The sequence below is a fragment of the Chrysochloris asiatica genome, unplaced genomic scaffold (assembly GCF_000296735.1).
Source record: "Chrysochloris asiatica unplaced genomic scaffold, ChrAsi1.0 scaffold00072, whole genome shotgun sequence".
In the NCBI taxonomy this organism is placed as follows: Eukaryota; Metazoa; Chordata; class Mammalia; order Afrosoricida; family Chrysochloridae; genus Chrysochloris; species Chrysochloris asiatica.
In genome coordinates this window covers 9,587,684-9,602,022 of record NW_006408590.1, presented here as the reverse complement: position 1 = coordinate 9,602,022, position 14,339 = coordinate 9,587,684, and the positions used below count along the sequence as shown (strand labels likewise).

The 14,339-nt window shown below is 43.2% G+C and overlaps 1 protein-coding gene across 1 annotated transcript in view; it reads right to left on the bottom strand.

The window, feature by feature from the left end:
- Positions 1–14,339, bottom strand: part of KIAA1549L (KIAA1549-like ortholog) — a 136,479-nt gene that overhangs the window by 101,046 nt on the left and 21,094 nt on the right. Inside the window, 3 exon segments of the mRNA XM_006864909.1 lie at positions 2,179–2,330; positions 11,345–11,404; positions 13,345–13,507. Of these exon segments, the coding sequence (XP_006864971.1) occupies positions 2,179–2,330; positions 11,345–11,404; positions 13,345–13,507 (375 nt within the window).

The following is a 14,339-nucleotide window of genomic DNA, read 5'->3' as shown; positions in this document are numbered from 1 at the left end:
GGATTTGGTTTCAGTTTTTGACTTCGTAATGAGGTCATCACGGAGTCCTGATGTGGTGCTGTAGGATAAGCACTGGACTGCTAACCACAAAGTTGGTGGTTCCAACTTATCAGACGCTCTTCTGAAACCCAATACAGGGCTCTGTGAGTGGGAACCACCTCGGTTGTACTTAACAATAGCAATGAGGTGGTTGTACTTAACAACAGACCACTGAAGACTTAGATCCACATCCAACAGGCCAAGTGACAAAATTCACCAGTGTGAATGAAGGACCTGGTGCCTCAGCCAGGGCCTGGTACTGACTCCCACAGGGAAGTGTGTTCTAAAAGATGGGTTTTATGTCCTGCCTTGGACAGGATCCATAGACAGATTGTGCCAATGTCTTCTATTTCCTTTAAAATGTTTCCTCATAGTCAGTATGATAGAATGCATGTTTATTTGGCTGGCACAAAGGATAAGTAAGCCCTGGACTACTAACTCCAAGATTGACAGTTCAAAACCACCAGCCACTCCTCAGAAACCCTAGGCAGGGTCACTATGAATTGGAACCGACTTGATGACACTTAACAACAACAGTATCCCAGATGTGGTCAGTTATCAATAAAGAGTTCACACCTAGGGCTGGTCCACTAGATTCCAATCAGCAAGTCCACACTCCCGAAGTGGCCACCTTGCTCAACAACAGAACTTTGCTAATTAACATAACCAATGTTAGAAATGGGATCTTACTAGCAACAATCGTGGCATTTCAAATATGTGGATTGACTAGAATATTCTGGAGACACTTCCACGCTTGCATGGAATATCCAAGAATCTAGAGAGGTTAAAAGCCTGAAATCCTACTGTGGTACTATAAGATCAGAGCTGGACTGCGAACCATAAGTTCAGCAATTCAAAGCCACCAGCTGCTCCTCAGAAAATCTTTTAAGTTGGAACCGATTTGACAGCATTTACCAGCATCCTTGGAGATGGGTATTATTTTGGCTGGGTTCCCTCAGAAGTAGACCCTGAGAAGAGCCGAGTGTTTGTCATTTATTTGGGAGGTGCAGGGAACTGACAAGAGGGTGAGAAGGTGATGTAAGGAAGGGTGCCATCAAGGGGTGTGTGATTAAGCCAGCTACCATTGTGGATGACTAAAGCTTACCAGTTATTGGTTAATTCCTGGGCACTTCTGGCCAGCCATGGTGGGAGCTACATGGGTTCCAGCATCCACAAGTCAACTTTGAATTAAGATGTAGGAGCTGACTGTTGGAAGTCCAGCTGGCACACACAGTAATGGTAAGGGGATGTGGGCAGAGTGCCAATAGTATCTGCTACAGCTTCCTATCCTAAGTCCCCCTGTGGTCTTGTGTTTAGTTATAAATTTGGAGGATTCTGTTTCCTAAAACTGACTAAATAAGAGTAACAGAATCCTGCATGAAGAATACTGTTGTTGTTGTTAAGTGGTGTCGAGTTGATTCCGACCCACAGCGATCCTGTATAGGGTTTCCAAGGAGCGACTGTTAAGTTTGAACCTTGCAGTTCAAACTAAGTTTGCAGCCCAGTGCAATAATGGTGGTGAAAACCAGTTGCTGGAGAGTGGATTCCAACTTCATGTTGACTCCGTGTTTTGAAGCAGATTGCCAGAACGTTCTTTCCAGTTGTCTATGGGTGGGTTCAAACCACCAAACTTTTGGTTAGTGGTGGTTGTGGTTAAGTGCCGTGGAGTTGGTTCTGACTCATAGAGACCCTGTACAGGGTTTCCAAGGCTGTAAATCTTTATATCTTTCTCCCGTGGAACAGCTGGTGGTTTTGAACTGCTGACCTTGAGGTTAATAGTTGAGCCTAATCATTGGTACCACCCAAGAACTTCTGGTTCCTAGTGATGAAAGAGCTTAAAACAAGTAAGAGCTGAGGCTTTATTGAACCTATAAAACAGATGGATTTGGTTTGTAACTTTTTACAGACTTTTTTGTTATATGTGCTTGCTAATACCTTTTTGTTAATGAATATGTGCATGTGTGCAGAATTAGTTGTGAGGTGCCTCCTTCACATTTTTTGATGGTTTTAGCCATCAGCCCCCCAAACCTAAAAGCAGCCTTGACCAAATGACTCAATTCATTTGCAGCACAGGGTGCTGCAGGTAGGAACCCTTCCCCCACATTTAGGAGAAACCCCAGGCACTCTGCTCTCACTCACCTGCACGGTGTAGCTTCCTAGCGTGGTGGCCCGTTTAAAGCGCCGGCCTTGTTGCTGGGACATCATGAAGAGCTGAGCCAGGCGCTGCTCCATGACCCGGGCGAAGCTCAGGTTGTGCAGGCCCACCAGCGAGTTGTCCACACCCTGCAGAACTGTGGAGGGGGAAGGCAGAGGGATGCTGAGAGGCAGATCAGGAACCATAACCACCCACGTGTCCTGCCCCAGGCTAAGATTTGGTTATCCTTACCTCATTTTACCTTTCCAACAAGTTCAGGAAGAAGAATCACTATTGATTTGTTATAGATGCAGTACCAGCCAGTACCAGAATCAGAGTTCAAGGCCAAGTCTGTGTATCTCTGAAGCCTGGGCTCTCTCTCTCTCTTTATGAGCTATGACATCCCTAATACTGCTTTATTCAACACACATTTTATATTCCAGAGAATGTATGTTGTTAAAGGCCCATATGGAATAGAGCATGGCTGCAGGTGTGGCTAAGTGAATTTCTGTAGGTTCCCACTCATTGATCCACTTGGATCAAGGCTGTTGTTGTTCTATTTTTCCTCCTCTACAGTTTGGCCAAGGAATTTAGAACCCTGACATGGGTTTAAAATGAGTCATCCCAGAAGCAGGAGCGGAAGGTGATTTTCAGTATCATCAAGGAAGAACCAGGAGTGGAGCACATCTTTGAGACTCTGAAATCCCTGTGCATTGAACCTCCTCACCCAGGGACAGAAAGCTATGACACTGGAGGAGTGGCAGAGAAGCAGCTGTAACATTGCAGAAGCAGCAAATAGGCCAGGTCAACAGGCTGAGGGACAGCAGAGGACAGGCTGTCCTGCCGGGAATTGGAACGGTTCCCTGTACATTTCTGACCTTGGACTGGAAACTATTAACTTCCCTAATAAACCCCATAACTGTGAGTGTTGTCTCTGAGTTCTGCATGGCCATGGTAATGAGTCATCAAACCCAGATGTGAAGCAGTGAGTCCTCTGGGAGGGATATTTGGTGCCATTGTCTTGTGCAGACCTTCAAACTTGAACAGACCACCCTACTAGTGTCTTCACCCCTTCCTCCTCTGTGGGGTCCTTTTGGTGCCCACCCCCAAAGGTGCCCAGAGCCCCCTCAGGCAGAAGCACAACAGCTTCTTGGAAAAACTAGATTCTTTCTTAGTTTTATCCCTTAACAGTTGTGGACCCATTGGCGCTCTATGAGTTCAAGTTCTTTTCTGTAGAAAGGAAGTAAGAAAGTCTACATCACAGAGAACAGTTTCCTACTGGGCTTTAAGGTTTGAAAGAGACAGGTTGTATTCAGAACTTTAGCATAGCCCCTGGTGCAGGGATTAATGGAGTTTCTTCCTTCCCCACCCTTTCTCATCCCACTCACACCCTGTAAAATCAGCTGCTGCGCTTCATCTATACCTGGGGGTACTTGCAGTCAACAGACAAGGCATTAGCAATGGAATTATATGCAATGGCTTGTGCATGTACCAGTAACCAGCTGCAGTGGATTCCAAGTCATGGTGACCCATTTGTGTCAGAGTAATGCTATGCGTCATAGGGTTTTCATTGGCTAATGAATAAGGAAGAGTGAAGAAGAATTGAAGCCTTTGAATTATGATGTTGGTGAAGAATAATGAATATAGTATGGACTGCAAGAAAAATGAACCAATCTATCTTGGAAGAAATACAGCCAAAATGTTCCTTAGAAGCAAAAATGGTGTGACTTCATCTCATATTACTTTGGGCATGTTCTTAGGAAGGATCAGTCCCTGTAGAAAGACATCATGCTTGGTAAAGTAGAGGGTGAGACACCAAAAAGGAAGACCCTTAGCGAGATGGACTGACACAGTGGCTGCTACAACGGGCTTGAACACAGCAACAACTGTGAGGATGAAGCAGGACCACACAGTGTTTCATTCTATTGTACGCTATGAGTCAGAATGGACTTGATGGCACCTAGCAATAACAATAAGGAGCTCTGGTAGCATAGTGGTTACGAGTCGGGCTATTATTAACCTCAAGGTCAGCAGTTTGAAACTACTAGTTCTGTGGGAGAAAAATGAGGCTTTCTGCTCCTGTAAAGATTTACAGCTTCAGAAACGCTATACAGGGTCACTATGAGTTGGAACCGACTCCACGGCACATAACCACCACCACCACCACCACCAATAACAGTTACATTTTTTTTTTTTTTGCAAGTTGACAGCTTTCCTAGGACTACAAGGATCACTTATATGGGGAAGTTGTTGTTTTTATGTGCCATGGAGTTGGTTCTGACCCATAGCAACCTTGTACAGGGTTTCTGAGGCAATAAATCTTCATGGAAGCAGAAAGCTTCATCTTTCTCCTGTGGAACAGCTGGTAGTTTTGAACTGCTGACCCTAAGGTTAGCAGCCCGATTTGTAATCACTACGCTACCAGAGCTCCTACTATGCGGAAGATTACCTTTTAATGTCTATTCTGAAAATCCAGCTCTTAGTCCATGTCCCCTGGGAAGCATACTTGATCCCAAATATAGAAACACTGCCTTCAGAGACAATTCCCTGCAATCATAGATGCTAAAAACAATTTCCATCTTTCTAAAGAGAACAGAACCTACACAGTCTGGGAATACAATACAAGATTATTCATTTAATAGAATTTGTTCTACTACAGCCCAGGCAAGGATCATTAGTCCCACCCATCCTCTGGGATATGGAAATAGCTTGGGTATAAAGGATGGGCTGTTGTTACAGAATCCAATGCAATGGGGCACTTCCAGCAGTCAACACTAACGACCACATTCTATACAGGGTCAGATCAAGCACCGACAATGACAAGATACAGAGAATGATATTTAAAGCCAATCAAGAGAGAAATAAAACCCACAGCTGGGTCTCAGAAATTACTTCTTTGAAGCCATAAAAGCTAAGTAATCCCCATGGAGGGTAGAAAGCAGCTCTTTCTAGGGCCCTTGTGAGCAGCTCCCAGTTCATCTGTCAGCCAAATTCCTGCAAACAAAGATAAAATACTCTTGAGCTGTTCTCACTGTGTTGGGTCCCAGAAAGTCTCCTCAGGATTCCTCAGAACAAAGGTGTCCGTCATGGAAAAGCAGGTCTATCTCCTGGCACCAGAGGAGAGACTATGTGTGTACTGACTCAGAGATGACCCTTAGTAAAATTACATAAAAAATTGTTCAAGCAGTAGTACCACTGGGTTTGCCTCTCCTGACCACTGGACAGGAACTAGGGTGGTGATACAGGGCAGTGAGGGAGCATCATTATGGATTATATTATGGGAATTTTCCCTGAGGATTCAAGATCTTCAGAGGAGTCATTAGGGAAATGCAAACCAAAGCCACACCCACTAAACCAAAACCACACCCACTTCCATCCAGTTGATTCCAACTCACAGTGATCTAGAGGATTGAGCAGAACTGTCCCCACGGGCAGAGTTGCATGGAATCAACAAGGGATAGTTCACATATGTCTCATCACACCTATTTGCAACAAGAATGTGTGCCTTCCTGGAGGCATCTGGGGAAGGGATAGGGATTGGAGTTAGAGACTTGGAGTTCAAATCCTATTCCTCCTTATCATGTGTTCTTAGGAAAGCCACTAACTCTGGGTCTCAATTCCTCATCTAATCTGATCGTGAAAAACAGATCATTTATTTTTCAAATGCTATAGTACAGTGCCTGGCAACTGATAGGACACCAATACATGCACACTGCTGTTGTTACAATGCGCACACACTTTTGCTAGACATATCTTTACAGAGAGGAAACAATGTGGAGAGAACAGAAATGTGTTCCAAGATGTGGCTCCTCTAGTCCTGGTAAGCTTCCTGGCCTACTCTGACTGCATGAAAAGGAGTGAGAAAGGGAGTGGGTACCCATCTCCCTCAAGCTTGAACCCTGGCATGGACATTCAGGAAGACAGCAGTCTCTCAGGTCCAACAGTCAGGGCCTTGGCTGCCGCCCATAGCCACCACTGGCTGAGGTTAGAGGAGTTGGGCAAGTCCACATCTGATCATAATCATAGGCGCTTTGCTAGGAAGGCTGTTAGATCATGGTTTTGTTATTCCTGCTTTACTTATGTTGGGCTCTAAAATTCCTGCTGGGGAGCTGCAGGATGAGCACTAGAAACCTAACCACAAGTTTGGCAGTTCAAACCCACCAGCTGTTACTTGGAAACCCTGTACAGGTTTCTTATCAGTCAGAACTGACTCAACAGCATTTAACAATCACAAAATTCAAATGATCAGTTCTATTTCAGCTTTCTGTATTCTAACAAAATTGCTTTATTGATAGCTGAATCACACACATTTAGAGCCAAAGGACTCTTGTGCTAAGTGTCATTGAGCTGGTTCTGACCCATGGTGACCCTGTATAGGGTTTCCAAGCAACAGTTGGTGAGCTTGAACCACCGACCTCGGATTTCAAATTGACTTTGAAGTCCAGTGCATTAACCCACAGCACCACACCAGTACTCTTAAAGCTCAACTAATAGTTCCCCTCATTCTACAGGTGGAAGTGTGGAGCCCAGAGGTTCTTCAGGACATACTGACAAACTTACTCGGTTAGTAAGTGCCAAAGGTGAGACTAGAAGAAATCTCTCAACTCATGGGTCAGGGATATTTTCACTCTCCTGGGAGAAAGAAGGTCACATGAATAAACCTAAGATGGGCAGCCAACAGAAATCTGTACCTTTCTGTCTCTCTTCATCAATATAAACCTGACTGCAGGGCCCATGGGCAGCAGAGTAGCCACTAAGTTCTCTGTGAAGGTGGGGCGCAGAATTCACCCTAAACCAATGAGTCTGCATCCAAGAGGTACCCGCTATGGGCAGCAGAGTAGCCACTAAGTTCTCTGTGAAGGTGGGGCGCAGAATTCACCCTAAACCAATGAGTCTGCATCCAAGAGGTACCCGTATTCTGGAGGGAAGACATATACGGTGTACAAAAACATTTAATATACATTTGACTGGAAAGCAAAAAGTTTTATCAAATTGGATTTGGACTCACCCTAACCCATATGACTTACTGTGCTCTTAACTGATAATATCTTCAAAGACCCTATTTCCAAACAAGGTCATATTCACAGGTACTTGAGATTAAGACTTCACCACCTCTTTTTGGGGAGACACTATTCAATCCAGATACTACTGTAGTTAGGTGCCTTCGGTTCGGTTCTGACTCATAGCAATCACATACATAGCAGAGTGAAACACTGCTCGGTCCTACGCCAATCTCACAATCGTTGTTACGTTTAAGTCCACTGCTGTTGCCACTGTGCCAATCAATCTCATTGGAGTCTTCCTCTTTTTCATTGACTCTCCATTTTACCAAGCATGATGTCCTTCTCCAGGTACAGGTCCCTCCTGATAAATTGTCAGAAGTATGAGAGATGAAGTCTCTCCATCCTGGCTTCTAAGGAGAATTCTGGCTGTACTTCTTCCAACACAGATTTGTTTGTTCTTCTGACAGTCCATGGTACTTTGAATATTCTTCTCCAACACCATAACTCAAATGCATCAATTCTTCTATGGTCCTTAATTTAAGTTTTGTTGGAAACTACAAAAAATTGCTCTAATCATCTTGAATGTTAACAATGAGGAGATAGAATGTCCATGATTAATGGGGTTAAGGATGGAGTAGTTATTAAAGGGACCATGGGTTTGAACAGGTCCAACAACACAGCTTAAAGCTATTTTCATTTCTCTGTCTCCTCCTCCAAACTCCCCCATCTCTTTTGTGAGTGATGGGGCAGGTTGGAGGTGTTGCCTTATAGATTCAGAAAGTGGTCATGGATGGACCAAAGGGAAGGCAGGTGGGTCACCTTGAGATCTAGTTCTGCTGGGCACCAAGTACTAGCCAACAGATCCAACTAGCTCCACACATGACAATGAAAATCAGTTTCTTCTGCTTACCAACAGCAATAACCAATCCAACAAATAAAGCTACATATGTGAGTGGGCAGGGGTTAAGTCCCAGGAGAATCCCCAAAACAAGACCATGTGTGGAGCTTTTTATTAAGATTTGTCATTAAAGAGGCAGGGGAAGGCATGGATGTGTGAGGAACAGATGAAAAAAGATTGTTCAGGACACATACTCTACCTTTAAGAGTGGATGTGTTATTTAATGCAAACCTTTCCTTAAAGGTAATGTTGTTGTTCTTAAGTGCCATCTTGTTTGTTCCAACTCACAGTGACCCTATATAGGGCTTTCAAGGCTTTAAATCTTTGCAGGAACAGAAAGTCTCGTCTTTCTCCCACAGAGCGGCTGGTGGGCTCGTACCACAGAGCTTGTGATTCATAGGGAGCCGCATATGACTTATTACATGGAGCCACTGTGTCCCCTAAAGTTATTAGGAAGGAGGAAATATCTGCAAGTTGAAAAATAGCATACCTTGCAAAGAAAACATGGTTTTGTAAATGTTACATAATCTGCTGCCTTAAAAAATGTTGCTGGGTTAGCACTGTCTTTCTCTTGGGCATACATTCTCTCTCTCTCTCTCTCTCTCTCTCTCTCTCTTTTAAATAATAAACACTTTCTTTGGGTTTGCCTTCTTAGCAGGTGAAATAATCTTCACATATCCATGGCTCTGCAGGGAGGAAAGAAATGCAGTTTTCTGCAATATAAAAGAGGTCTTGAGCAGGCTTCATCAAGCAAGGGTTTGTGTCCATCAAATAGTATTTTAGGCAGCAGTACACTATTGCTTATTTGGAGCTGCCAGTGAGGGAGAAAACAGGGAAAGTATGAGCCTTCCATGCCTTGCAGGATCTTTCTCCTTCCTCCAACTGTTCTGTCCCTTTGAGGGTTGGCTATGGTTCCTCCTACAAACATCTGTCTTCTCCCTCTTGTTCCTAACCCTTGCTTTTCCAATTTTCAGAGCTACTGTCTGGCTTTTAAAAAACAAACCAAAAAATAAATAAAAACTTTCTTGTGGTTTCATAAAGCTCAGCTGGAAAATGTCAACGTAAAAAAAAGACAAATCCACCACAACACCCTTCCACTTCCATCCGCCCACACTGTCAGGACATGCCTGGGCTCCACCAGTGTTAGTGTGGGTGTGGGACTCATGCCAGAGGAGAGAGAAAAGCGCATGCCTAGCGGTCTTGTTTTATTGTGGGTTTTTAGGACAGTGCAGAAAGGCCTGGCATTTTTAACTATGTGAGTCTGGATTGAATAGTGTTCCCCCCAAAAGAAATGTTGAATTCCTAGTCCCCAGTATCTGTGAATGTGTTCAGAAGTAAGGTCTTTGAACATGCTATTAGATACCATGAGGTCACACTGGCATAGAATGGGTCCTAGTACAATCTTATAAAAGAGGAGAAAAGACACAAAGAGACAGGCAGAAAGAAGATGCATCTACAAGCCAAGGAAAATCAAGAAGCCTGGGACTATCAGAAGTGAAAGAGACAAGATGGTCCCCTTGATACTCTGAATTAGGACTCTTAGCCTCCAGAACACTGAGATAACCAATTTCTCTGCTTATAGACCAACCAGCTTGTGGTATCTTGTTACAGCAGCCTCAAGAAACGAATACCTGAGCAACAATTCACATGGACAAGCCCCAGACATCCACAAGTTAATGCTGTAACTAAGATGGGACATTACTTATTTTGAATTGTTTATCTAATATTCATGTTCAATGTGATGCCTTTTTAAAATTAAAGCTGAGCTCTGGTGTGGCACTGTAAGATAAGCACTAGATTCCTAACTGAAAAGTCAGCAGTTCAAACTCACCAGCCGTTCTTGGGAAACCTGTACAGGGTTGCTATGACTTGGAATTGAGTCAATGGCACACAACAATCCACCTCTCACTTCCGGTCCTGTGGAAATAACTCCCTAACTTGTAAGACATGACCAAAGAAAAGATGCCAATCCTATCATCAAATGGCAGGCATTTTTGTTGTGTTTTTGCTTTATAATTTTATTGTGGTAAAATATATGTAACAAAATATTTGCTGCTTTAACCATTTTAAGTGTGTAATGTACTGATATTAATTACACTCACCATGTTGGGCAACTATCACTACTGTCCATTTCCAAAAACTCTTCATGAACCCAAACAGAAACTTAGCTATTACCCCTTAAGCAACTACATCCTATTTCTCCCTCCCCTCAATTGTTGGTGGCTACTAATAAACTTGTGGTTATGAATTGGGCTGCTAACTGCAAGGTCAGCAGTTTGAAACTACCAGCCATTTCATGGGAGAAAGATGAGGCTTTCTGCTCCTGTAAAGATTTACAGCCTTGGGAACCCTGCGCAGGGTCACTATGAGTCAGAACCGACTCCACAGTACTTAACAACAACTAATAAACCTTGGTCTCTATTTATTTAAAGATTCTAGATATTTCATGTAAGTGGGATCATACACATATACAATTGTGTCTCATGTATTTCATTCAGAATAATATTTTCAAAGCTGATCCACATCATCCCAAAAAATGAAAATCACTGCCATTGAGTTTATTCCAACTCCTAAGACTGAGTAGAATGACTCTACAGGGTTCCGGAGACTGTACATCTTTACAGAAGTAGACTGCCTCATTTTACTCCCACAGAGTGGCTGGTAGGTTCGAACCACTGACCGTATGGCTAGCAGACCAACACTTAACCCACTGCATCAACAGGACTCCTATCCACATCATTGTTGTGTTTGTTGTTGATAAGTGATGTCAAGTTGGGTCCAGCCCATAGCGATCCTGTTTAAGGTTTCCAAGGAGCGGCTGGTGAGTTTGAACCGCCGACCTTGTGATTGAGTGCTTATCCTACAGCGTCACACCAGAACTCCATCGTTGTTGTTGTTAAGTGCTGTCACGTCGATTCTGACCCATAGCAATCCTGTATAGGGTTTCCAAGGAGCAGCTGGTGAGCTTGAACCACTGACCTTGTAGTTCAAACAACTTTGCAGTCTGATGCATTAGCTTACAGCGCTACACCAGGACTCCATCATAACATGCATCAGAACTTCACTTCTCTTTATGGATGCATAATACTCCACTATGAATACACTACATTTTGTTTATCCATTCATCTGTTTGTTGACGGACACTGGGTTATTTCTACCTTTGAGCTGTTGTGAATAAGGTTGCAATGAATGCTAGTGTACAGCATGTAGTTTTTAAATGCAAACTAACCTGAGATCATGAAGAACAGAAAGAAAATCAAAGGAGATTACCTGTTATCACCCAGTAGTCTCTAGTTGTTTCTGATATATCAAGATTAGGGTATTCCAGAGCTAAAACAAACAAGAAACACATCAAATGGCTTTTACAGGTATGTGAATACTCTCAAGGAAAATCAACACAAGAAAAAGTATCAAGCAGCTAAATCTGTTTTATAATTCTTGGGAACTTTAGGATATATATGCAAAAATAGCTTGCTGTATAGAAAAAAAAAAAACCACCCCAAAACTTTAGTAAAAGTCAAACTTTCAGATGAATAGTATTCTAGGGTTTATCACCAACCCAAGCCCACAGCCTTCAATTTGATTTTAACTCATGGTAACCCTATAGGATAGAGTAGAATAAGGTTTCCAAGGCTGTAAATCTTTATTTACTGAAGCAGACTGTCTCATTTTTCTCCCACTCAGTGGTTGGTGTGTTCTAACTGCTGATCAGCCCAACACTTAACCTACCGTGCCACCAGAACTCCCTCTAGGGTTTGTAGGGTCTGTTATTTCCGTTTTTCTATCAAACTCCCTTAAACTGAATGATTTCATTACCAAAACCCACAGCTTGAACCTACTTTATCTGTAGCTCTATTTTTTAAATTACTCAACTACCATGAACATTTTTAGGAATGTTTATCTCTTATATGAATTTTCCTAATGCCAAGAATTGAGTTCAGTAGCCAAATAATAAATTGTTGTTGTTGTTGTTGTTAAGTACCGTGGAGTCGGTTCCGACTCATAGTAACCCTGTACAGGGTTTCTGAGGCTGTAAATCTTTACGGGAGCAGAACGCCTCATCTTTCTCCAGCAGAACCGCTGGTAGTTTCGAACTGCTGACCTTGTGGTTCGCAGCCCGATTCGTAACCACTATACTACCAGAGCTCCTTAAATAATAAATAACCCCATATATACATATATAGCAAGAAAAATTCTAAGAGGAGACTATGTACTAATAAGTACACTAACACATATTATCTCATTTATAGTATCCAAAACAGCCATTAAAAGGAAATGATGGGATGATTTTGCTAATATGCATTAAAAATAAACGTATCCAATGACCTTGAATAAAGTCCCAACAATGAAATTGAAGAGCACAAACCTTTTCATCTTTGGCTACCAAGTAAGAGTTTGAGTGCAAAATGTAGGTTGCATCATCTTGGAAGCCTATGCCTGCTGCACGGTAATAAGATTTATGTAACTGAAGCAGTAGAGGAAGACAAGGCCATAAGACTATGGGGACTTCATCAAGGGAAGTCACGACACAAATTGCAAATGAGCGGCATTATATCTATAGCCAGAACAGGGGCTAAAGGCCCATGAACATTTGCTGACTGCAGAAGTGGGGGGAAAACTGTAGCAAACCAGTTTCCACAAAGATAGAGGTGCTACCAGGTGGCACTGTGAGATCTGAAGGCAACTTCTTGGGTTCAAACCTCAGGTTCCACCTCTTACAAATTATGTGAGAGTTGGTGTCTTGGTGCTTTAGTTTTCTCTTCTGAAAAATAGGGCTGATTTTGCACTGATAGGGTGATTGTGAGGATTAAATGAAGTAATAGATATATGAAGGGTAAAGGCATATACTGAGCGCTTAAGAAATGCTACCTTATGTTTTCAATGTGCAATGAATTTTTATCAATTCAACCTGAAGTCACCATAAATCCCAGTTGTATTATGACAACAGAGGTGGTATGTGGCTTAGCACACAGAAGACTTTCAACAGATGTTTGCCAAGTAGAGACAGACCCCACTGCTGTTGAATGCATTGTGACTCATGACGACCCCATGCGTTACAGAGTAGACCTGAGCTACGTTAAAGTTTTCTTGGCTATAATCTTTATGGAAGAAGATGTCTTGCCTTTCATTCAAGGTGCCCCTGGGTGGTACAGAACCACCAACCTTCTGATTATAGCCAAGCACTTAACCATTTGTGCCATCCTGGGACTCCTCAAATGGAGTCAGACCCCAGGAAAACAAGAATCCCTGTAGAATGTGGACGTACTCACGTTCAGCAATGGTGAGCGGTGGGTAGGTGAGGTAGAATCCCACCAGCTCAGCTGACAGCTGGCTGAGGAGGCTGCTGGCCACAGTGCCGTTGAGGAATGTGCTCTCATTGCCCACCACGTACACCAAGGTGACTGTCTGGGAGGCGTTGGACGTGCTCACAATCTGAATCGACACAGGAGGAAAGGGGAGGGAGACATGCTATATAAGATGAGGGTCTGTTCCATGAAGGCCATGGGGGGAGAAATTTAAGCAGATATCGAGGGTAGGAATGAAAGGGAGGTAGGAAAAGAGCAAGGAAGAGACAAGAATAACAATGGTCATCATTTACTAGTGCCAGGCTTTGTATGAAGGGCACATTTACTCCTCACCACAACCCGAGGACGTGTATATAAGTTATAACTCCTTTTTACAGATGAGGAAACTAAGGCCCAGACTGCTCAAGGGACCTACCCAAGGTCACATAATTAACAATTAATATGCTACAGGGTCAGGATTCAAACCCAGGAGTCTGACTTCTGAGCTTGTAACCACTGACAGCTATCTTTTCTAGGGGCTCAGTTGTCTCAGGTTATTTTTAAGATTTTAAACGTGTTTATGAGTACTGTCGAGTTGGATCCAACTCATAGTGACCCTTTATAGGGTTTCCAAGGAGCAGCTCATGCGTTTCAACTGTAGACCTTGTTGTTCAAAATCCAGTGCTGATTCTATAGCACCATACCAGGAACCTGAAATATGCTTCTTCTTGTTGTTAAGTGCTTTCAAGTCGATTTTGACCCTTAGTGACCCTGTATAGGGTTCCCAAGGAGCAGCTGATGAGCTTGAACCACCAACCTTGCAGTTCAAATGGCTTTGCAGTCTGCTGCATTAACCCACAGCGCCACACTTGTTGTTGTTGTTATGTGCTGTGGAGTCGGAACCGACCCATAGCGACCCTGTACAGGGTTTCCGAGGGTGTAAATCTTTACGGGAGTAGAAAGCCTCATCTTTCTCCCGC